Raw genomic sequence first — 23,178 nt, 5'->3', positions numbered from 1 at the left:
TGTCTCACAGCATTTCTTAGTTACCTATAAAGGTTTGTATGACTGTGGCTCAGTGTTACGTAACGTGTGGGCCCATACTGCTCCCACTGGCCTCGTGAACTGGATGTGCTGAACCACCACAGAGCAATGTACTAGATTGTTCCCTTCCCGTACTTGAACATTTTTTTTTTTTTTATGAACTATCATTTCTGTAAAGCTCCACAAAGGAGCGGCCATCACATTAATTAAGACAAATCTAATAAAGTGAACGAAGCTTGGAAAGTATAATTGCGTTGTCATTCCCAAGTCATATTTTTTCCAGAGGCAGAGCGCAGCTGTGCTTTGTGAAATTAAAGTACATACTAACTGCCTTTCCTTTTAATTTCCCTAATGGATCTTCTGAGTAGCCGCCCTCAGCTGCCAGCTCTGCTTATTGCCTTGTCTTGGCATGGCCTTGCTGTGCTGCATCAGCACTTTTATATATTTGTCTTGCGCGATGTCACAGTAAAGCACGACTGCCTGATGAATAGGAGATGTCAGAGTATTATTACATGATCAACCCTCTCTTCTGCTGAAACAGGATGTAGTGTATTTTCTTCACTGTGTGTGTGTGTGTGTGCAGTGGGACACTTGTCTGATTTAAGAGGCACTGGAGGGTTTTGTTGGTGAGCTGTGATTCAACCTTGGTTCTGCTTGCAGAGACCTTGGCCGACTCGAACAGTGAGGAGTCGGACTCTGACCAGTCGGACGTGCCTGAGATGGACTCGGAAATCGAGCAGGAGACGCAGCTGACATATCGACGACAGGTTTGTGGCAAGAAGATTCCCCCTTCCTTTGTAAAGCGTGTTGCAACTGAAATATATATATATTTTATTGGATAATACAGTAAAACACTTTTCTTTATGCGTCCAGGTTTATAAAGAAGATCTACCTCAGCTCAAAGAGCAGTGCAAAGAGAAGCATCGAGCAACAGCCATGAAAAAGAGGGAGCGAGCGCCAGGGAGCAGGTTGAAGCTGCACTTTATTCATGGGTAGGTAGCGACATCATGGGCATCTGTAGAGACGGTCGTCCACTAACCAGAAGGTTGGTGGTTCGATCCCCAGCTCCTCCAGTCCAGTCCGCATGCCGAAGTCTCCCCGGATACAAATCACATGAAAAGTGCTGCTTTGTATGAATGTGTGTGTGAATGGGTGAATGCGACTTGTAATGCAAAGCCCTTTGAGTGGTTGAGCTCTATATAAAGACAGACCGTTTAGCATCATAGAAAGAATTTCCAATTACAAAACTGCAAAATACTTTTTGATTAGCCTAAATCTCACTTTACAATCAAGCCCTTATTATCTTCTTTCCCTTAACTCTCCTCTTAAAGCCTAGCATGTGTTTTTTCTCTGCAGCTACAGAGGCTACGATTGCAGGAGCAACCTGTTCTACACGCAGGCCGGGGAGATCGTCTACCATGTAGCTGCCGTCGGGGTTGTGTACAACAGACAGCAGAATACCCAGCGTTTCTACATGGGCCACGATGATGACATCCTCTGTCTGGCTATACACCCCCTCAAGGACTTTGTAGCAACAGGCCAGGTAGCTGCCAGCGCATCTAACATACAATATTGAGGCTTTTCATGTGCGTGTGATTCGTGGCTCCTTGGAGTTGGGAGAGCCTTGCTTGTTTTATTCATTGCATTAGAATTTTAGCATTTAAATAAGTAAACTTTTAATCTTTTTGTTTATTCAGGTTGGCAGAGATTCCGCCATCCACATATGGGACACAGAAATGTTGAAACCCATGTCCGTGTTGAAGGGCTTCCACCAGCTCGGAGTGTGCGCTCTGGACTTTTCCGGTAACACCCAGTTCTGCTTTCTCAGATTGCTTTTAGTTCACCTGTCAAGACAGATTCGATATAACAGCCACAAATGCTTCCTGACACCCTGTTTTCACGGAAGATTTAAAAAAAAATACGTCTTTCAGATATGAAAGAAATGAACAAATTCACCCAATTTACAAGCAGCACTGAGAAAAGCTTCTGCAGGCTTTTAGTCGCAGCGGCCTGACAGCATCAAGGCGGAGCTGTTCATCTCACGTTCCTTAATTGGCCCCGGGCAGGTGCAGCACGTTGATCTGTGTGTCAGTGTCAGTGAATCACCTGCCGCAGATCAAACCCACTACGCTGCTTTCATGTTGCCGACAGTCGAACTTCACTGAAAGCATGCTGAGTGGTTTTTCGGTTTGCTCTCCACAGCGGACGGGAAGCGGCTGGCCTCGGTGGGCCTGGACGACAACCACACCATCGTGCTGTGGGACTGGAGGAAGGGGGAGAAGCTCTCTGCCATGCGGTTAGTACGGTCGTATTTCAGGTGTAAGGGGGGGGCAGGTCCTGTTGCTCTCCCAGGATCTCTTCCCGTTAATTCTAAGGATTGATTGGTCACTTTTAGTTTAAATATGGACATTTACAGATGAAGGTTAAATTGAAACCACTTTGCTGTGCACGGCTGACAGCCTGATTGATGGAGGACGAAAAAAGAGAAGAGGAATTATCTTTTAGATTACATGCTCCCCTGCAACGCGTAACCCTGCCAGAGCCTGAATGGTTAGAGTAGGACTTTGCCCCGAGGCCTCGACTGTATATCCATAATTAAAGAGCATTACTTTCAATTTACATCTTCTATTGGATTATCCTGGTGAGTTAGAGCTTCCTAATATATATTAGATTTTATTTTCATAAGGAAACATATTAGGAATGTGTTTTTAAGGATGTGTCGGGTTTCTAAGTTACAGACAATAAGAGCAAATGGGTTCGAAAAACAAAGTGATTATAGGATAGATAAAAAGTAATAGGAAGTCGTGAAAGCAATCACTCACACACATCGTACACATTTGTCCTGACGACTGAAATAAAGTGGACCATAAAGACTGAGAATAAAAATGTCGGACAGCTTCAAAGTGTATTAAAGATAAAGGAAGACTTACTCCAGTTGCATTTGTGTCACAATTCTGAGCTGAGGTGCTGAAACTGAAGTTCACATCCAGTATCCAGGGCTGCAAAGCATGAGAGGAGTTCCTTTGTTCCGAACATAATGTAATGTTCAATTTACATAATCACCGGCTGTTTCGTGGCAGAAAATATTATATAATCTGAAAAACCCAAAAAAGACCCAAAAGTATCTAACTGGCAAACATCTGCATCCCAAAATATCCTTTGCTTTTTGCTTTGTTGCTCGTCCTACTTGATGTTCACATTTAGCATCTACTACAATGAAATCCTGCTAGTTCTGGGCAGCACATTTGCAGGTTGCTCTCCCATGTGTTGTGTGCCAGCCGCTCACTGTAGCTCAGGGACAGCTGCACTGATCTCTCCTTTCGCAGACCCTGGTGGGCAGCGCAGTGAAGCGGGCAGACAGAAAACGGGACCTGACAAGAGCCTGGCTAGTACGCTGCCAACGTCTCAGCTCCGGCTGAGGCGAGGAGAGGAGTGGGTGGGAGGAGGAGAGGCGGGAAAGAAGGTGTAGGGTCAGGATATGGAGAGCTGGCAGATATGATAACGAAGGGAGAGAAAGAGAGAGGGAGGAGAGGGGTGCGATATTTCTGGAGCTTCACTGAGACTAATGCAGCAGCACAAAGGGCAACAATTAGAGATGTTAAGTGTCAGACACGGTCCATTGCATCAGGCACGACCAGCCACTGATCCTTAATGTTCATAAAGTGTAAAGAAGGAGACAAAACAAGAAGATAGTTACACTTTGCTGGATTCTTCCTCTGGTTTGTTTGTTAGGGAGCTGAAACCTTGTTATCATTGTAGGTTTCGTCTTTAGGTTCCTGCTAATTGTTCAGATGGCAGCTCATAGCACTGATTATTGTAAAGTGAAAAATGATGCAGCAATAGGATTTAGTCCACAAGATGGAGGCGCACTTTTTCAGTTTTCTGGAGGATATGAGTCAGTTTGATCTTGTTCACTCGGTTTCCTGTTTTATTTTGTCATATTAGATTTAGTGTGTGTATTACAGGAGAGGAGGAAGTTCTCAAAATTTTACTCAAGTAAAAGTACAAATACATACACAAAAATGTACTCAATTAAAAGTATTATATTATTTCTACTAAAGTTAAAGTAAGTACTTGCTTTTAAACATACTTGAGTAAGTATTATTATTGTCGAATGTAGCCTATTCCTGAATGCAGCGGTCTATCACATCATTATGCCGGTGGCCTCTTCTGAATCCTTTGTTTAAGGAGGCGGGGTCTAATGTTGCCTGCCCACTCTGATTGGATCAGTGGACCAATTCCACTCTTGTCATTGATTACTTTTGAGAATATAAAAGACATTGGGAAGATGTAACATTATGCATTGTAAAAATGTAGTGGAGCAGAAAGTACAGATACTTACTGGCATATGTTATATATATGATATATGGATAGGTGTGTGTGTGTGTATATTTACACATGCACTTGGATATATTGTTATGATATAAAGGAGTATATGTACTTCATTAGATCCTACCTCTGGTATATTGAGGACATATTATGTAAGATAATTCAGCAATATTTGAATCCTATTTTACCATCATTGTCGGCTGCTTTGTGTGCTTTGGCTTTTGAATTTTTGCTTAAATCCACATTATAATCTTCCTCTTTGAATAGCAACATCTAGTTTATGTGACACTCATTTTAACTCTGCAACTTGTTATTCAGGGGAAGCAAGGACAAGATCTTCGTCGTCAAGATCAACCCCTACCTGCCTGACAAGCTCATCACAGCTGGGGTGAAACACATGAAGTTTTGGCATAAAGCTGGTGAGTCCCCTGTTGTTTTGGCGAGGAGTGCCTCTAACAAGCAGGAATCTGGCATAGCTGTGACACCTCCCACTGTGTGCTTCTCCTTCAGGTGGCGGCCTAATTGGGCGCAAGGGGAACATGGGGAAGACGGAAACTATGATGTGTGCCGTGTACGGCTGGTCGGAGGAGATGGTGTTTTCAGGCACATGCACCGGGGACATTTGCATCTGGAGGGACATGTTCCTGATGAAGACTGTGAAAGCTCATGACGGCCCTGTCTTCAGCATGCACGCTCTGGAAAAGGTATCGCAAACCCCACCAGAGAACCAGAAAAGAAAAGTCACTTTTAGCTGTAAATATGTCATCGCCATCATGAGTTAAAGATATAACATGTAACCATCCCTCATTAAAATGTCTAGAAACAACTAGAACTAAAAGTTATATATTTTGTTGACCTGTTTTCTTACTTTATCTAAAATGTTTTCAACAACTTTTAAATCCAGAGAAACTTATTCAATGTAACATTTTGGTCACCTTTATAATTTCTTTGTTGTTGTTTTGTTTGAGACACCCGTCGTGGCCGAAGTTGCACATAGTACAATGCTTATCATTTTGAATTTTAATGTTAAGGCCTAGTTTGTGAGGAATTAACATCAGTGTGACAGAAACGAATATATCTTTCCTTTCTTTTCTCTCATGATTCTGCTGTGTCAGTTAGAACTGAAGTATATTTGTCTTCCCTCCTACCTTTTTGTTTAACTTCTCCCCATCATAGTTGATTGTATGTGAAATGAAATACACTCCTGTAAGTGACATGTCCAATCTGCAGAAATCAATGCAGCTTTAAATGTGTCAATATTGCGTCCCTGCAGGGATTCGTGACTGGAGGAAAGGATGGTATAGTGGCTCTGTGGGATGACACGTTCGAGAGATGTCTCAAGACCTACGCCATCAAGAGAGCCGTCCTCGCTCCAGGCTCTAAAGGTAAAAAGGTCACCCTGTTCTCATTGGCCCTCCTTCGTCCTTGAAGCAGCTTCCATTGATCTAACATGACCATGCAATGCAAATCCATTTAAACATTCAATGCTTTTAGCTGAAATGAAGATTGCTTCCTGCGCACTGGGTCAAGTTAAGGTCTCTGACTTTCCCGGCTGTAATTCATTAACTCGACAGGGCTGCTGTTGGAAGACAACCCCTCCATACGTGCCATATCTCTAGGCCACGGCCACATCCTGGTGGGGACCAAGAACGGCGAGATCTTGGAGGTGGACAAGAGTGGCCCCATCACTCTGCTGGTCCAGGTAGGTTAAAGATAAAAGCAGCTTTGGGAGACACAAATGCTTAGAAATGTACAAGCACGTTCTGAGGCTCATACGTTTAGTCTGTTTCAACAGGCTCAGCTGGATGGCTGCTATCACAAAGGAGGAGAATATCACTGTGCTGCTAAAACAGAACTCGGTTTATCAGAAGCCATATTATATAATTAATATATTGCCTTAAATGTGCACTTACATTTATTTTTCTTTCTTCTGTGATAATCATTGTAAGAGATATATATATATAGATATACACATAAGAAAACAAGAAAAGAAATAAAGTAAGTGGACAGCATCACTTGTTGCCCTGTAGCTGAAATTGTATTAAGGGGTCTACAAAAAAATAAGGAATACAATTATAGTTAATTAGTACAAATATTAAATACAAGTTATTATTATTATTAAATAAATGAAATATATATATATAAATACAATGAGTAAACTCTGGTGTATATTGTCTTAAAAGTATCCATTAATACTAAGAAACTTTCCAAGATTATCATTGTCTTAAAAGTGCTCTGATTTCTAGTATTATTTACTAGAATATTAGTCACTGAAGTTTTTATGCTTTTATCCCTTTGTCACCTAAGAGTGAGTTGTCCAGCTCTAAATGGATTATCCCCATGTTTAATGTGTCTGCAGGGCCACATGGAGGGTGAAGTGTGGGGCCTGGCCACTCATCCCCATCTCCCGCTCTGTGCCACCGTCAGCGATGACAAAACCCTGCGCATATGGGACCTCTCACCCAGTCACTGCATGCTGGCTGTGCGCAAGCTCAGGAAAGGTGAGTCACAGCTGCAACACGACCATATGAACATATTTTGTCTTTATCTGTTCAAATCTGTTCAGCCTGACAGGAAGTGCAGTGGTACCAGGACATTAACACCTTGTTCTCCGCAGGCGGCCGCTGCTGCTGCTTCTCCCCTGACGGCAAAGCCTTGGCGGTGGGCCTCAACGACGGCAGCTTCCTCATCGTGAACGCCGACACCCTGGAGGACCTGGTGTCCTTCCACCACCGCAAAGACATCATTTCTGATATCAGATTCTCTCCAGGTCTGTGCTTCAAAACTCAAAAATTCTAATCCTGTCCCAAGAACCAAACAGGCTTCTGTGCCACTGTGCCCTTCAAAGCTTCTGAGTTTATGTGGGATGCTGTTCAGCAGGTAAACATGCCCCCCCCCTGCTGTAAGTCAGGGAGATATTGCTGCAGGCCTGACCCAAATGAATGGCTTTCTGTGGCAAGGCCAGACGGCAAGACAGCAAGAGAGGAACGAGAAACAGTGGGGAGAGACAAAGTGAGAGCAAGAAACTAAACTCCCTAACACAATGCAAGGGATCCTGTTTCTCAACCCAACACCCTTCAATCCCTCACAGTCTTCATCTTAGACTTAAATCACTGCCGGACACTGGGACACTTGGACACTGTTTAAATTTCTTATTTTCTATAAAAAGATAAAACTAGTCTTTGGTAAAACAGTGTAAAAGGGCTTTTTGGGCCAGTGAGAAATAAGTGTAATTGCTGAGCACTAGAGAGTGAAAAACATGCTAAATATGTCCAGTAATAGAGGCTCTTAAAGCATAAGAGCACAAACAAAGGCCGCTGGAGTGGCAGAATGCAATTTCTGAACCATTTGCTTTGTTTTCAATGCCATCATGTTCCCATATATTGGCTGTGATTAGGCCTATGCTAAAAATAACAGCGCTAACATGCTGTTGTTTATGGTGGCACTAGAGGAAAAGGTCAGGGGGGGTCACCATAGTCATTTGGAAATGACTATTGTCAATATGATTGTCTGGTGGTCGTTAACAACTGTGTAGAATCATTTGTCAGTGGAACCAGTAGATGGTGAGACATTTGACAGGATAGTTTAAAATTTTTGACCTGCAGTGAAAGACAGAGGATTACCACAGTCAGTAGGATTCATCCTCTGGGTACCATGAATGTCTGTTCAAAAATATCCTCTATACGAACAACCATCTTGCGCATTTGTATGAGTCTGCATATTAATGATCGAAGAATGGAACCGTGGTATCGAGGTCCCACCAAATCACATTTAAACAAACACTCAAACACAGGGCCCAGCCAATCAAATCATGTTGATGTGGAGTGGAGGCAGAGGAAGCTGGCTAACGTGGTGTGTGTTCTGAGTCGCGTGTACATCAATGTGTTCGGAACGACCTTAAATGACAGAAATCTTAAAACTATTTGAAACTTATTTTGACCTTTAAGTTTGATCCCTCTCCCATCCACTAACATAGAGGAGGCAGGACCATGACCTGTATTGCAGCCATCCACCAGTGAGGGATTGAGACACTTTATATACAGTCTATGCATGGCCCCAGCAGAAGCCACCAGCCAACTGACAGACAGACTTGGTTAAAAAGGCTCAGTTCGGTTGATCCTTGGTTAAGATTGTTGGTGTGAAAATGACTAACGTGTCTCTCTTGTCAACTCAGGTGCTGGGAAATACCTCGCGGTAGCATCCGGAGACACGTTTGTGGATATTTACAATGTAATGAGCAGCAAAAGGGTCGGAGTCTGCAAAGGATGCCTCAACTACATTACCCATCTGGACTGGGACAAGAGAGGTAGACGTGCTTCCTTAAATACTATTATCAGGAAATCTTCTGTGAATAAAATGCCCTTTGAGCCTTTGCTTTCAAAATGTCTCTCATAAAAACACCACAACCCTCTGGGCTCCTTCACTCCGCAGGAAAACTACTTCAGGTCAACACAGGTGCTAAGGAGCAGTTTTTTTTCGAAGCTCCTCGTGGCAAGAAGCAGACCATTCCGTCTACCGAGGTAAGCCGGGAGAAAAGGCACAGGAGCAGCCGTTGTTATGGTGCCGCTGGCCCACATTTTCCCCCTGGGAGCAGAGGAGGCTCGGTGAAGGGCAGTGAAGCATTAACACGGCCCACTTTTCATGAGTGTCATTCTAATTTTGGTGGTGGATGTGAGATGGTGTTTGCGAATCCATTTAATACTGTGAGACGTCCAGACACCTTGCGAGGCACAAAGCCGAGCAGAGCATTAAGAAAATAAGGGCCAGAGATGATGGATGCTGCTGAGTCGAGGCTCTCTGGCACCTCAGATGTCCGCAATTACCTTGGCACCTCCGCCTCAACTCATCGTGATGCATTCACTTTCCTCTTTCCGTCCCATTTCTTACCCTCTTCTCTCGTGCACTTGATCACAGGATCGTCACTAACAGGCTGAGACAGCAGTCTGTTCTTAGCCCTGTTTTATACTGTAGAATTTTAATGTGGCCATCTCAGCACACTGTCTGGACTCTATGAGAGGATAGATGTCCTGAAACATTCTCGATTTAAATTACGTTAAAACAAAACTTTACTATTCATCATAAATAAAGAGCAGAGGCCGACATTTCCTTTAAGTGCTGGAAGCCGTTGACCATTCACAACAGAGTGAGTCAGCTGGCCAATCAGAGCACACTGGCCTTTATTGGGAGGGGGGTCTCAAAGAGACAGGAGCTAAAACCAAGTGTTTCAGACAGAGGCTTAAAAAGAGGAGCTGCAGCAATAGACAGTTTGAGGAAAGTGAACATTAGAGCATGTAAACATTTTCAGATAATAACACAAATTGAAACTATGAACCTGAATATGAGCATAATATGTCTCCTTTAAAGGAATATTACATTCTGGGAAAAAGCTTTCTTCACATTCACTCTTCAATCATTTCTTACATAATATCAGACTTGAAGATTGATACCTTATTGATGTCTGTATGCTGGATATAAAGCTGAGGTAGCAGCTGCTTAGCTTAGCGTACATTCTTTCCCATTTGTTTACAGAGAGTAACTACTCCAGTATTAGCCTCTCTACATTCACCATTAGAATTCAGTATAACATTTTCGTCATTTTACAGCTCTCTTTTGGTCTGACAGCATTTCTGGAATTGCTGTGTTCTATTTTGTTTCCCTTGTGTTACTGACCACTTACTGACTTTGTTCAGGTGGAGAAGATTGACTGGAGCACATGGACGTGTGTCCTGGGAACATCAGTTGAGGGAATCTGGCCTGTGATCAGTGAGGTCACAGAGGTTACCGCCGCCTGCCTTAGTAACGACAGGAAGGTTCTGGCAACAGGAGATGATTTGGGATACGTCAAGCTCTTTAGATACCCTGTCAAGGTGAGTCACAGACGGTCCGCGTTTCTTGGTACAATCTGGTTTGAACGTCTCATGACTCAAGGCTTTAAGGTTTATGCAAATGTTATGTTAATTTGTGTGTTACATAAATGTTGTCCTTTTGCCACAGGGGAAGTACGCAAAGTTCAAGCGCTATGTGGCCCACAGCGCTCACGTTACCAACGTGCGGTGGACCCATGACGACAGCCTCTTGGTAACAGTGGGCGGGGGTGACACATGCCTCATGATCTGGGCCCATGAGCCCGAGGGCCACCGGGAATTCAAACAGTGCGACAGTGAGGAGTCGGACATCGAGAGTGAGGATGACGGAGGTGAGAGGCGACTTTCTTTTTCTTTTTTTCTTTTTTTCCTTTAGTTTCTGTTGCTTGATAAAAATTTGCACCGTTCCCGTCTCTCGTCAGGTTATGACAGCGACGTGACGAGAGAGAACGAGATCACCTACACCATCAAGGCCTTATCCAGCAACATGCGACCCATGATTGGTGTGAAACCCCACCTGCAGCTGAAGGAGCCCTCTGTGGATGAAAGGTATTTCAAATGAAGCTGTGAAATGAAGAGTATTTATTTACACATGCTGAGACTGTTGAGCTTCAGCCGGTCATAGTACAAATAATAAGGCCACCGCTTTCAAAATAAAGCCACTCCTGCCTTTTTCAGTCAACATACACTACCAGTCAAAAGTTTGAGACACACCAATGTTTTTATTTCAACTGCCCATATTAATTAATCAATTTTATATTAAAAAAAACATTATAACTATATCTAACATTCAGTAACAGGTACTTATGAAGGTGCTGTTAAACTTTTGACCGGCAGTGTATCTATTCTTTCCTCTCTCGCCCTCTCCCTGTTCTTTTGAAATAACACAACATTCTTTGCTTTTCTTCTTTCCTGTCCATCTCTCACTATCCTGCTTCCTTCTTTACTTCCACATGAAGACAAGGGGTGGTCAGGTAAGCTTTGGTGTTAATTATGTTGATTGTGCACTGAAGATATAGAGCGTCGGGTGTTTTTTGTTGTTGTAGTTAGTTGTGCATTGGTGAGCATAAAAGTTGTGGTCACTGTTTGACTTTTAAACATAGTGGAAATAAATGAAAGAAAACATCAGGGTATTTTTGAGTGTGTAACGCGAGGATTCAATGTGTGGTGGTGGATTGATCGCTCTAGATGAGTATACACATCAGCAGCACTTTACTGTTGTCCACCTTCATCAGCCTTCCTGGTTACACTCTTGTTATTGTTATCTTAGAGCTAAGCTAGAACGTCTTAAACTGAGAAGCATGAGGCAGATTCAGCAAATCGAAACATTTTTTAAAGATGCTGATGGAAATAATAACTTGTACATAGTTAACTGTGAACATTGTAAATGTGTTTTAATGAACTCAAACATTTGAATTGAATTCACGTCTATAACATATTTAGAGAAATACCTGATGTCGATGAAAATCAAAGTGTCCTTTGTTAAGTCTTATCAATAATTGAATTCTTCCCCCCCTACATAAATGGAATCACAGTTTTGGTGTCAGTTCTGACTGGCAGGACAAATTGAACTCTAAATTTAAATTTAAAAGTAGAGCTTGACTTTAATTTACTTCAGTGTCCACTTAAGCAGTGAGTTTTACCAGAAGTGTTTTTAATAATCACTTACTCCAGGGAAATAGGTTGATTAAAGTGGGTCACGTTTTAACGTCACACATCAAACCAGAAGGAAAATTGGAAATTTAAACACCCTGAGATATTCTCTTAAAAGGCATTTTTAAGGAGGTGTAGTTCTTCTGGCTTATCTCAAACACTATTAACACACGTTATCAGTTCTTTCTTTTGTTACAATGATTTTGTGGCTCAGGTCTATGGATTTATCGGATTGGTTTCCAGATTAGATTTTTTGACAGCGATGCAGACATCCACGCATTTTCTGGGCCGCAGTTGTCATAGAAATGGACTTTGGTTGTCATGGCTACACGCTGGTGCTGACTCCTGTATTTTGTGTCCTCAGCGGCTGTGCTGTTGTGTTGCGTGTGTCCAGCAGGCAGCAGTGAGCGCTGTGGGAAACCTCTTTTTTTCTAATTCTTGTTTTTTCTTTGTTATTGCTGCCATGAAGAGGGTCAAGGTAAGACACTGAATGGGTTGATCATCTGTTTTTCCTTATGTGGATAATTGTGGAATGACGTTGACTATTATGTCTTTGCCTGTATAGACGCTTGAGTGTTTCCCATTCGTATCATTATTAATTGATTTTCATATCTTTGTGTACACTTAAAACTGTATTGACTGACTGACGATGTGTGGAAATGGAGAAAGCAGCAAAATCGATAATGTCATTGTGATATTTCATATTTACTGTCACTTTTACATCGATTTTTACTGGAGTCCGACCTATTTATAACTTGCCAATAAATCAGCCGATAGGAGCCTTTCAAAGATAAAGCATGTCTGCATTTATGTTTTCCAATATGTGCTCATATAATCACTGTTATTTTAGAGAATAAACAATACAGAAAAGATGAGCATTTATCTTCAGGAGTTCTACAAAGTTAAGTTTATGGATAAACTATAAAATGTTAAGCTGCAGTTACGTTTCTTTGTCATAAGGGTTTGTTAACAACATATGTTTTGATATATAAATCAGCCAATATATCAGTATTGGAAATGTTATACTCCCATAAAATCCATATCGGTTGGGCTCTAACCTTTACCTTTGCCTCCACCCTTTATCGACATGGTCCCACTCTGTTACCTGATTCAATCTTGCATTGCTTCACTGCTACAGCCACTGTGTGATGCAAGAAGATTTGATTTTTTTCTTGAATTTATTCCACCTTGATAATCGTGTTATTTCAGGAAAAAAAGGATTTCTTAGATCAAGAGATAAAACCAGCGTCTTTGTCGGTTTGTTTGCAAATCCTCATTAAATGTTCTGTAGAACAGTCTCACTGCCAAACGGTGTCATATCATTATTATCCTCATCATCATTATAATTATCAGTCTGATAAGCAGCTCCTCAGCCGCCCTCTTATCCCAGCTCTCTGTTTCAGGCCTCCTGTCAGCAGAGCGCTGCCACAGCCGGAGAAGCTGCAGACCAACAACGTCGGCAAAAAAAAGAGGCCGATTGAGGTAAGAAGGACGTCACATCCTCACCCTGAAAACAACAGGCTGAGAGATATGATACAGCTGATGAGTTATATGCAAACAGAACAGGAGGTGGTCTCTAATGTGGTTATTTCAGCTGTGCTCGTTCTCTGTGCAGACGGCCTCTCGGGGGACTCTGATGCCTCTTTAATCTAATAATAACGTTCTCTCCGTCAGCTTGCTCGGAAACATCTTCGTTGTCATGGCGTTGACCTTTGTGACTTTCTGGTGCTCTTTTATCCGACTCTCCCGCAGGACCTGGTGTTGGACCTGGTTTTTGGTTACCGTGGAAATGACTGCCGCAACAACGTGCACTACCTGAACGAGGGGGCGGACATCATTTACCACACGGCCTCAATTGGCATCGTGCTCAACTTGACGACCTGTAAGTAGACAGAAGACTGCCCAGAAGACGTGCTAAGGGTGTTAGCGCTTCCTGAAAGCAAACGTAACGTAAACTGTGTTCCTCTTTGTGTGTGTGTGTGTGTGTCTGTTCTTTTTCTCCCAGCCTGCCAAAGTTTCTACGTAGAACACAGTGACGACATTCTGTGCCTGACAATCAATCAACATCCCAAATTCCCCAACGTGGTGGCAACTGGCCAAGTAGGTATGTCTGTGAAAAGTTGACCTCCTGTGTCAACAGCCGCCTCATTTCTCTTCCCTGTATCCTGTGTAGTCGACGTGCAGCGGGAATATAGTACACGACTTTGGCCATAACCCCCTCTACAAGCGTATCTGTAATATTAAGCAACTAATGAGCAAAATTATCCTTTTTGCACATATGTATAGTTGTGGGGTAGTTATCGTATGCTGCATTTTCTATATAAAACTTATAGTTGTGACTACAAATCTTACTGGAAGTTGCTGGAGAAACAGCGTAGCAGAAAATTTAAGTTTCAAAAATTAACTGATAATGTGTCTCCCCTGTCGATTAATCCGATTTTCCTTTATTTCAGGTGATACTGGTGACATGTCAGGTAAGGACAGAACAAAATTAATCCTCATACAAAAGTAAGAGGCGTGGTGTTTTTTAATCAAAGGAAATCTCACCTGTATTCTTAAAGTCTAGTGCCATCTAGTGGTCTTCTGACTTTTGACATGTCTTCCCAAATGCAAACTTGCTTTATTCTAAATTGCCAATATTTGCTTATGAAAAATATAATGTAAATCTATACAAATATATGTCTAAAGTCTTAAAAATTTACCATTTTAGTTTGCATTCAGTTTTTGTTCCGATGTGGAATTTAATTTTGGCAACAGATCCAACAATAAATCTTAATTTAACCTTTGCTGAGGTGATCATCATTCTTCTTCACTTTGTTTTTTTTCTCCGACAGCCACGTCTCCATCTATTCATGTGTGGGACGCCATGACCAAACAAACGCTATCGGTGCTACGTTGTTTCCACTCGGGCGGCGTGTGTTCCGTCAGCTTCAGTGCCACGGGAAAACTCCTGCTGTCTACGGGCCTGGACCCTGAACACACCGTCACCATCTGGAAGTGGCAGGAAGGTAAAAAAAAACTAAGATCTTTCTTCCAGCTTTGCGGGATGATGGAACGGGGGAAGAGGTCACACTTTCATTGCGCTCTGCTTTGTTTCCCAGGTGCCAAAGTGGCCAGCCGGATAGGTCACACCCAGAGGATCTTCGTGGCTGAGTTCAGGCCGGACTCGGACACGCACTTTGTGTCTGTGGGGATCAAACACGTGCGTTTCTGGACGTTGGCTGGTCGAGCTCTGCTCAGCAAGAAAGGAGTGCTGAGCACCATAGAGGACGCCCGGATGCAGACCATGCTCTCTGTAGCATTTGGAGCTGTAAGTCATTTACACCATTATAATATAACAACTAATTAATCTCACAAGAGAACATTTTTTGTTAAGTCTTTCACTTGCTGCTTGTTCTTACTGCACATGACATTTTACCTCCTAATTTTAAATCTATAGACATTTAACAACTCATCTTATCTCAAACTTTCTGCTTGACTGTGCTGTGAATTGTTGCACTGCTCGCTCTGCTCTCTATAGGTCACTAGATTAGTGCAGATTTGTTTTCTTTTCAGAATAACTTGACATTTACAGGTACCATAAGTGGGGATGTGTGTGTGTGGAAGGAACACATTCTAGTAAGAATAGTGGCCAAAGCTCACACGGGCCCCGTGTTCACCATGTACACCACACTGAGAGACGGCCTCATCGTCACCGGAGGCAAAGAAAGACCGTGAGTGCTGTTTGTTTCGATTCGTTCACTTGAGCTCACATCGGTAAACAACACTATTCACATACTGGCTTAATGGTGGAGAGAAGCAGTGGAGTTCACTTTTATTATATATGATCGTCATTTAGTCGTCTATTTATCCAAAAGACTGTTGTAACTCATAAGATTAAATATATATGAGAAAGAAAGATGTACTGTATGTGAACATCATGTGATACACAGTATATTTGTTTTCAAATCCCCCACATCCTGTGTACAGTAAAGTTAGCACATGAAGCTGCAGTTTTCCTCAGTTAGTGAATGAATCACATGAAGTTTTCCTCAGTTCGTGGGTGAAACAGATGTTTTCCTCCACAGGTCTAAAGAAGGAGGAGCTCTAAAGCTCTGGGACCAGGAGCTGAAACGCTGCAGAGCCTTTCGATTAGAAACTGGACAGATCATAGACTGTGTTCGCTCTGTATGCAGAGGGAAGGTACTTCACAGATAATATGGTCCTCAGTGTCTCTGCGCTGCACCAGCATCTGGATTTTGACGTGCTTCCTCTTCCCTCTGTGCTGCATCAGGGTAAAATCCTGGTGGGCACCAGAAACGCAGAGATCATTGAAGTAGGGGAGAAGAACGCAGCGTGCAACATCTTGGTGAACGGACACATGGACGGGCCGATCTGGGGCTTGGCCACGCATCCTTCTAGGGATGTGTTTCTGTCCGCTGCGGAGGACGGCACTGTTCGCCTGTGGGACATCCCTGAGAAGGTCAGCCATGTTACCAGTCAACCCCTCGCTTAAATATTCCATTTCACTCGGCCGTGTGGTGGACATTTTAAAATGTTTTTTTTGTTGATTATCTTGTGTTTCCTTGTGGGTTAACAGAAGATGCTGAATAAGGTGAACCTGGGCCACCCGGCGCACACCATCAGCTACAGTCCAGAGGGGGACATGGTGGCCATCGGCATGAAGAACGGAGAGTTCATCATCCTGCTGGTGGCCTCACTGAAAATCTGGGGCAAGAAAAGGGATCGGCGCTCCCCTATCCAGGATATCAGGTAGTGATGGTTGAGTCGCTTGATTTAAGCAGAAGCTAGGATGTAAGGAAAACATTGTTGTTTTTTGCCAGAAGTCAGGTTTTATGTAATAATTGATTGACTTATTCTGATTTGCCTCCGAGCCTGTTTTTTACCCTCCAGTGGCTGCTCAACCAATAAATAAAAAGACAAAAAGCTCTGTTTTCTTAGGTGAAAAATACCAACACAATGTGTATAGAATCCAAAACACAGATATAAAGATGCAAAAAAAGGTGAAAAAGACATTGTGGCCCAATACACACTCAAGTTGACCCCCATATGAAACCCAGTGAAAACACACGATTCAAACAATGTTTTTATGTGCTTTGTGCATTCTTATGTTTTTGTGTGAATAATGGTGTATCAAACCTGCATTATCACTGTGATAAGATTTTATTTTATTTACTTGTTTGTTAGATTTCAAATGTAAAGATGTTCGATATTAAGCACAAAAACCTCAGTCAGAGTTTCAAGAATCCAGATTCTGAAATTGTGTCAAACCCTCGTCTGTACAGTAAAATGTGTTTCTGAGAGAACACAGGTCAGTGGTAACTCTGCATGTGTCTCTTGCAGGTTCAGTCCAAACTCTCGTTACTTGGCCGTCGGCTCCAACGAGAGCTCCGTCGACTTCTACGACCTGACGCTCGGCCCCCAGCTGAACCGCATCAACTGCTGCAGGGACATCCCCAGCTTCGTCATGCAGATGGACTTCTCCGCAGACAGCAACTCCGTCCAGGTACGGATCTGAAATATCAGAGCTCCCAGTTAGCTTTCAGCGAGAAGATGTTTCACCTCTGACCTCCAATGTGTTGTTGACTCAGATATCCACAGGTACTTATAAACGACTGGTGTACGAGGTGCCGTCTGGGAAACCAGTCACAGAGCAGTCCCTCATTGACAGGATTACCTGGGCCTCCTGGACGAGGTGAGGGTCGCTCTTATGAGACTGATAAACACCATCAGTATATGTGTAAAAAGTCTTCAATAACATTACTCTCTTTCTGTCTCAAGTGTCCTGGGGGACGAGGTTGTTGGGATCTGGTCCCGTAACACGGACAAAGCAGACGTCACCTGTGCCTGTGTTTCCCACTCAGGCCTTAATGTCGCCACAGGCGACGACTTTGGAATGGTGAAGCTGTTTGACTTTCCATGTCCAGAGAAGTTTGTAAGTGTGACTACGCAATATTATTATTAGCGGATTTGTATTCGTCACTATTTTGATTTATTAGGAGTGTAACGTATTTGTCAAATGAAAGTATTTCAACTCATCAGAATAATTTTCAAGATGCTACAATCATATGAAAATATTCATAAACTCATAATACACAATTATATAATATAATATAATTATATAAATATAATTTCCAATCAGATTTTTAACTGATCTTTCAGCATGCTTTTCAGTCACTGATGAAATACTGTAGTATTGGTAAAATTGTGTGAGGACCTAACTGACTTTCAGGAGCATTTTTTTCAGCTGAAGCTGTCATTTCTCCTGATATTTTTGCTCATTGTTCTTTCACTGTAAATGTGTCCGTGCTGTAAATTGATAAAACTGAAAAGTAGTTAGTAAAAATGCCTTTTGAAATATGTGGATGTGTGTTTTTCTTTAGGCCAAACACAAACGCTTTCTGGGCCACTCTGCTCACCTGACCAATGTGCGCTTCACAAGCGGAGATCGCTTTGTCGTCAGCGCCGGCGGAGATGACAGAAGGTAGGAGAGAAACAGCGGTGTATCTAAGATTTTACTAAATCAGGGGCCAGAATTTACACAGAGGGGCCAATCATATGTCCAACAAACATCTGTTGGTGCACATTTAAGTCATTCATTTTTTACTGTTAGCTCTGTATAATATTGTCATATTTATTGTTAGTATTGTTAATAAGTGAATAAAAAAGACCTCTGACAGGATGGGGGCCAATCAGATTTCAGCTGGGGCCAGTGCCCCCCCCCGTTCCTGCCCATGGACTGAGGTTCCAAATAAAAACTTCAAATGAGATTACAATCAAATATTGAAAGACCCAACTTCCCCTTTGTTATGTCCCCTCTAGCCTCTTTGTGTGGAGGTGTGTCCACGCCCCTCACTGAGGACCGCGCCTGGACCCTCCTGCCTCAGAAAGCTTCTCTCAGCACGGCTCTCCAGAGGAAGAGAATCAGCGAAAAGAAGCCGCTTGAAGAAAAAGGAGGACAGACGTGGCAGCTTGTAAATGAGGACAAGCGGTGATTTCGAATCACTGCCTCAAAACTTGGTGCATGCATTTGTGCGAGGCTCATTTTCATCATAGCATCAGTCCCAACTGTGAACACAGGCGGATACTGCTCTGACAGTATCGCATCATCACTGAGAAAAAAAAAAGAGGCATCCCTCTAACACAGTATGTGCATATCATTTTTTTTCAGAATGAGAGAATCTGTGTCCCACAGGCCTGTGAACTTGTGTTACTGACAATGCCATTTTTTTTGATAACATGTAGCAAACTGAATTAGCCTTAATCTGAGTGTTCAATTTACGAGGGTTTGGATTCTTTTTGTATTTTACTTTTTGAATCATGTAGTCGTTTTGTTGGTTTGTTCTATTTTTACTGGTGATTCCAAATCCTGTGGCCTTCCACCTGAATGTAACATCCACTGTTACGTTCTGGATGTCAGCATGCCAAAGCATACTATGCACTGTACACCTGACCTGGTCACTGTGTTACCCTGACGGTTCATTTATGGTTCATGTGGCTGTGTTGTTGACTGGTTGACCTCGGACCTCCCTCGACAGTGTTTCCCCTCATTCATGCCCGTTTGTGGTTCCTGGGTGTGCATGGCTTCCTGGAAGACAATCCGTCCTAACCAAAATCCTCAGAAAACAAAAAGAACAGTTGTAAAAAAAAAAAGAAAAGGAAATTACGTTTTAATGCACAGTTGCGATTCTTTCAGTCACTTTTCAGTGTGCTGCTGCTGTATGATGTATTAACGTCGCATTTTCATGAATATGAATGGTGTGACAGTAAGTCAGTGTTTTGTGTGTAAGCAGATATATTGCTCAAATGGAATGTTTTATCAGAGAAAATATGAAAAGTGCAAAATACATTTGCTCCCTGTATTAAGACTAACTATGAAAAAAAAAACGTTGCTGCATATTTTGATTTACATTACTCCAGTGTAAATATCATTTGTAGATATTCTTTTTGTATATTTTTTGTGAGATGTTTCTTAAAATCCACTTTAATAAAAAAGGCAACCATGAACTTGAGCTTTGTCTGAAGAATGTTTACTGAATTTTCTATCCGAAATGTAGAATAAAACTAGAACTTCTCTCAGAGTGCATCCCTCCGTGAGGACCCCTGATAAAAAAACATTTTAAAAACACAGCTAGATCCATTCAAAATGTTAAAGAAAGAGAAGAAGAATCCGCAAGTGTGAAAACAACCTCCTTAGCAGAGGTAATGATTGATAATGCTGAGGAACCAATGTATTCAAACCAGCAGTGCTCAAGCTAACCCTTTATCACTTATCATAAATCAATACAGAGTTCCTTGCTGCTCTTTCATCACACTGATGATGTCAGGATGGTGTCAGTGCATCATGTGAGAACTACTTAAAACTAGAAAGGCACTCAAGAGAGCATATGCCTCCAACAGTCCCCTTAAATTGAATCAAGCCAACTTTCACACACACACTCATAAACATCAGTCCCCTAAATCTGCCTTATTTTTTAAAAATCTCGATGCATGAATTATTCTCTGGGATATCTCGAAAATGTCTAAATTATTTTAAAGGAAAGTGATAACAATTTCCTTTGTCTGGATCTGTGCCAAAATGCAATCGGTTCCTTCTTGGTCGAAGTCACATCCTTCCAACAGATTTTGTGAAAATCCAGTCGATTTTCTGTGTAATGCTGCTGAATAACAAACAAACATGGGTGAAAACATAACCTCCTCGGTAGAAGTAATAAACAACCTCCCCAGCATGATAAGTTTACAAAAACCACAATGTTCACATGCGAAGAAAAAAAACTGAAGATTAAATATTTCATATTCACTCAGGTTTATTTAAGTTGAAACAAACATAATTTAGCATTGCTCTTTATATTCATATATTTGTCCTATATACATCATTTACATAAAAAGGCAAATCTATGCGCTGAATAAATACTTCAACTGAGCCTTTGTTTAAAAGGACAGAGTTGAATGTTGTTAACAATGTTGACTGTCACCATCTGCAATGATTTGTCAGTATCGCTGCCTTTCATTCACATCAACAAAATTCAGATTGAAAAAAGAAAAAGAAAGCAAAACATTATCTACCAGTTCCATTGTTGTAAATATTGAATATATGACGAGGGAATTCAAAATACCACAGATAGTTCAATATAACATAATACCCAGAGTTACCAGTTGATTTATACACATATCTTGAACATGTGCACCTGATAAACTGGTAAATCTGTGTGTTCATTCATATTAGTGCAGGTAACAGGAAAGCAGGGTTATAGTTTGACGGAGAAGGAGCTGCCACAGGAGCAGCCATGATCGGCTTGAGGATTCTTGAGCACTAGGAAGGTGGAGCGGATCAGCTCCTGGCTGAAGTCCACAGTGGATCCTTTCACAAACTCCAGGCTGTCCTGGTCCACGATGATGCCCACGCCCCCCTGCTCAAACACCCTGGGTACAGAGGGGGACACAAACGATTTGACTTTAGTGGGGATACAGTGTGGCTCTCAGGAAACAGTGACAGGAATCAGTGTCAGTTCACCTGTCGTCTTCATTCCTGCTACCATCAACAGAGAACTTGTACTGGAACCCGGAGCAGCCTCCTCCCTCCACGTGTATTCTCAAGTACTCGCCCTTCACCATGATCTCACCCAACCTCTGGTTTGAAAGAAGGGAGACAAGGAAAAAAGCCCAAAAGCGTCAACACAACACCATTCATTGATTGTATGACAAGTGGTTTTTAACATGCAATGGTTTCATTTCAACTACATTTTAGATTTCTACTGTACATTTATATTTTGACCAATCACAAGTCGTAATGCAACAGCTGCAAGCAACAATGATGCTCATGATCATGTGCTCTCCTTCAACACATCACACACCAGATGACAACTGGAGACACCAAATAGTTGGCTTTGATGAGTCCAAACTAAATGTAAAAATATGTGTGGAGAACTAAGAAGTTTATGACTAGTCCCAACTACACAGATTTTGAAAAGTGATGAATTCGATACAGATATTGAGATCAGAAGCTTGAGCTGCCAGGCTTAGGAATAATATGATATAATGGCCTGAAAAACTGCAAAGAAGAGACAATTTTCTGGAGATTTTGTGGTGAACAGATGAACAACTACTTACATTAAAGTCACGTAAAGCCCAAACCAAGGTTAATCAATATGTTGACACTAAATAGGCTTGTTGACAAGATTGTATGACCAAACATTCACATCTGTTTGGAAATGAAAGATTCCTGCACAATACTGATCACAATATTCACAATGTCTGGGTCCTCAGATCTTCATTATACACAATATGAGAATGTAAACATATCATTGATACAGTGTGTGGGAGTATTTAATTTCTCCACAGACAAATATGTCAGATGTAGAGGAACCATGACACTTCATCATGAGGTCATTCACTGTCAACACTGTCAACACTGGCTCAGACTCTCGACACTGGAACGAACACTTGTCCGAACACGGACCCAAGGAGCATGATGCTGAGTCATGATCATCTGCTGACCTTCACACATGACTCGGTGAGGAGCACTTCAGGTGGATTTGACACCGACGGTTGCTGCTGGGCTGAGGCGGTGCTGAGGCGCTGGAGCCCCGCTGTGGTGTTGGTGGGCAGCCGCTGCAGCTGCTGGTTCACACGGACGTTGTTCAGCAGAGTCGATGACCTGTAAACCATCAACACAGCGCGAGGATCAGATCGTGGAAGAGCAGAGGGACTTGTAGTGTTTGTTAGTTAGCGGTAGCGTTAGCGGTTAGCTCATAAGCTAGCTGGCTAAATTCAACACACAACTATTTTTCCGCTAAACAAATAGTTTACATGATAATATTTGGATCAGGGACTTCCATAGTGATGTGTAAAATATTAAATAAGTTGGAGTTACCTAGCGAAGCTCCACATTTTTGACTTTGACGCAGTTATCAAGGCTCCTCTGACGAAAGACATCTTCCATAACAAATGCTCTATAGCTCCACCCACTTTACGTAACGACAAAACCTATCGCACTGCCATTGGCTTAAATGCTTGTCTGGTAACATAGATACGCCCATGTAGCACAATGCGGCCAGTTGATTCGTCAATGTACCTGCCCGTCACAAGGCATTGAGCTTTACATGGATTTGACCGTGTGATGTGTTTGGTATATTTAATCCCCTTCGTTTTGTCTGTCAGGCACAGCCACCAACCAGGCTGTTTATGCAGCCATCAACAAGCAATCAAATACGTACATAGAGTAAAAGTGTACAGATAATTGGTTTAGAGAGAGATCAACAGTGCGTTGTGAATTTATTTTCTTAATGTGAATAAATCAAGAAAACACACGCAA

At 42.2% G+C, this 23,178-nt stretch overlaps 2 protein-coding genes across 4 annotated transcripts in view; one reads left to right on the top strand and one right to left on the bottom strand.

Annotated features, from left to right (window-relative positions):
* The window catches only part of eml5 (EMAP like 5), a 39,905-nt gene extending 20,029 nt beyond the window's left edge, over positions 1–19,876 (top strand). For 2 of the 3 annotated variants that reach the window (XM_035169146.2, XM_035169145.2), the window contains 33 exons: positions 679–785; positions 892–1,010; positions 1,375–1,561; positions 1,716–1,821; positions 2,221–2,314; positions 4,666–4,766; positions 4,858–5,051; positions 5,621–5,732; positions 5,922–6,049; positions 6,707–6,848; positions 6,965–7,117; positions 8,522–8,653; positions 8,779–8,867; positions 10,038–10,214; positions 10,342–10,543; positions 10,634–10,760; positions 11,171–11,185; positions 12,334–12,342; positions 13,268–13,346; positions 13,617–13,746; positions 13,870–13,968; positions 14,318–14,338; positions 14,699–14,872; positions 14,966–15,174; positions 15,420–15,577; positions 15,932–16,046; positions 16,138–16,326; positions 16,444–16,616; positions 17,208–17,370; positions 17,456–17,559; positions 17,646–17,799; positions 18,248–18,348; positions 18,687–19,876. In XM_035169146.2, the coding sequence (XP_035025037.1) occupies positions 679–785; positions 892–1,010; positions 1,375–1,561; positions 1,716–1,821; positions 2,221–2,314; positions 4,666–4,766; positions 4,858–5,051; positions 5,621–5,732; positions 5,922–6,049; positions 6,707–6,848; positions 6,965–7,117; positions 8,522–8,653; positions 8,779–8,867; positions 10,038–10,214; positions 10,342–10,543; positions 10,634–10,760; positions 11,171–11,185; positions 12,334–12,342; positions 13,268–13,346; positions 13,617–13,746; positions 13,870–13,968; positions 14,318–14,338; positions 14,699–14,872; positions 14,966–15,174; positions 15,420–15,577; positions 15,932–16,046; positions 16,138–16,326; positions 16,444–16,616; positions 17,208–17,370; positions 17,456–17,559; positions 17,646–17,799; positions 18,248–18,348; positions 18,687–18,723 (4,100 nt within the window). In that variant the 3' untranslated portion in view covers positions 18,724–19,876. Of the gene's footprint in view, positions 1–678; positions 786–891; positions 1,011–1,374; positions 1,562–1,715; positions 1,822–2,220; positions 2,315–4,665; positions 4,767–4,857; positions 5,052–5,620; positions 5,733–5,921; positions 6,050–6,706; positions 6,849–6,964; positions 7,118–8,521; positions 8,654–8,778; positions 8,868–10,037; positions 10,215–10,341; positions 10,544–10,633; positions 10,761–11,170; positions 11,186–12,333; positions 12,343–13,267; positions 13,347–13,616; positions 13,747–13,869; positions 13,969–14,317; positions 14,339–14,698; positions 14,873–14,965; positions 15,175–15,419; positions 15,578–15,931; positions 16,047–16,137; positions 16,327–16,443; positions 16,617–17,207; positions 17,371–17,455; positions 17,560–17,645; positions 17,800–18,247; positions 18,349–18,686 lie in introns of those variants that run through there. The other variant, XR_004697725.2, reaches the window with a different exon arrangement.
* Positions 19,877–20,653: 777 nt separating this feature from the next.
* On the bottom strand, positions 20,654–22,870 carry isca2 (iron-sulfur cluster assembly 2). Its single transcript, XM_035168674.2, has 4 exons — positions 22,738–22,870; positions 22,362–22,521; positions 21,379–21,494; positions 20,654–21,287 (listed from the first exon to the last, which is right to left on the bottom strand). Exons 1-4 carry the CDS (start codon positions 22,797–22,799, stop codon positions 21,113–21,115), a joined length of 513 nt encoding a protein of 170 aa, XP_035024565.1. The 5' UTR covers positions 22,800–22,870; the 3' UTR covers positions 20,654–21,112.
* Between the last annotated feature and the right edge of the window lie 308 nt (positions 22,871–23,178).

Source organism: Hippoglossus stenolepis, chromosome 10, assembly GCF_022539355.2.
Source record: "Hippoglossus stenolepis isolate QCI-W04-F060 chromosome 10, HSTE1.2, whole genome shotgun sequence".
Classification (NCBI taxonomy): Eukaryota; Metazoa; Chordata; class Actinopteri; order Pleuronectiformes; family Pleuronectidae; genus Hippoglossus; species Hippoglossus stenolepis.
The sequence above is the reverse complement of the archived record's forward strand: the minus strand, read 5'-3'. Positions and strand labels throughout refer to the sequence as shown.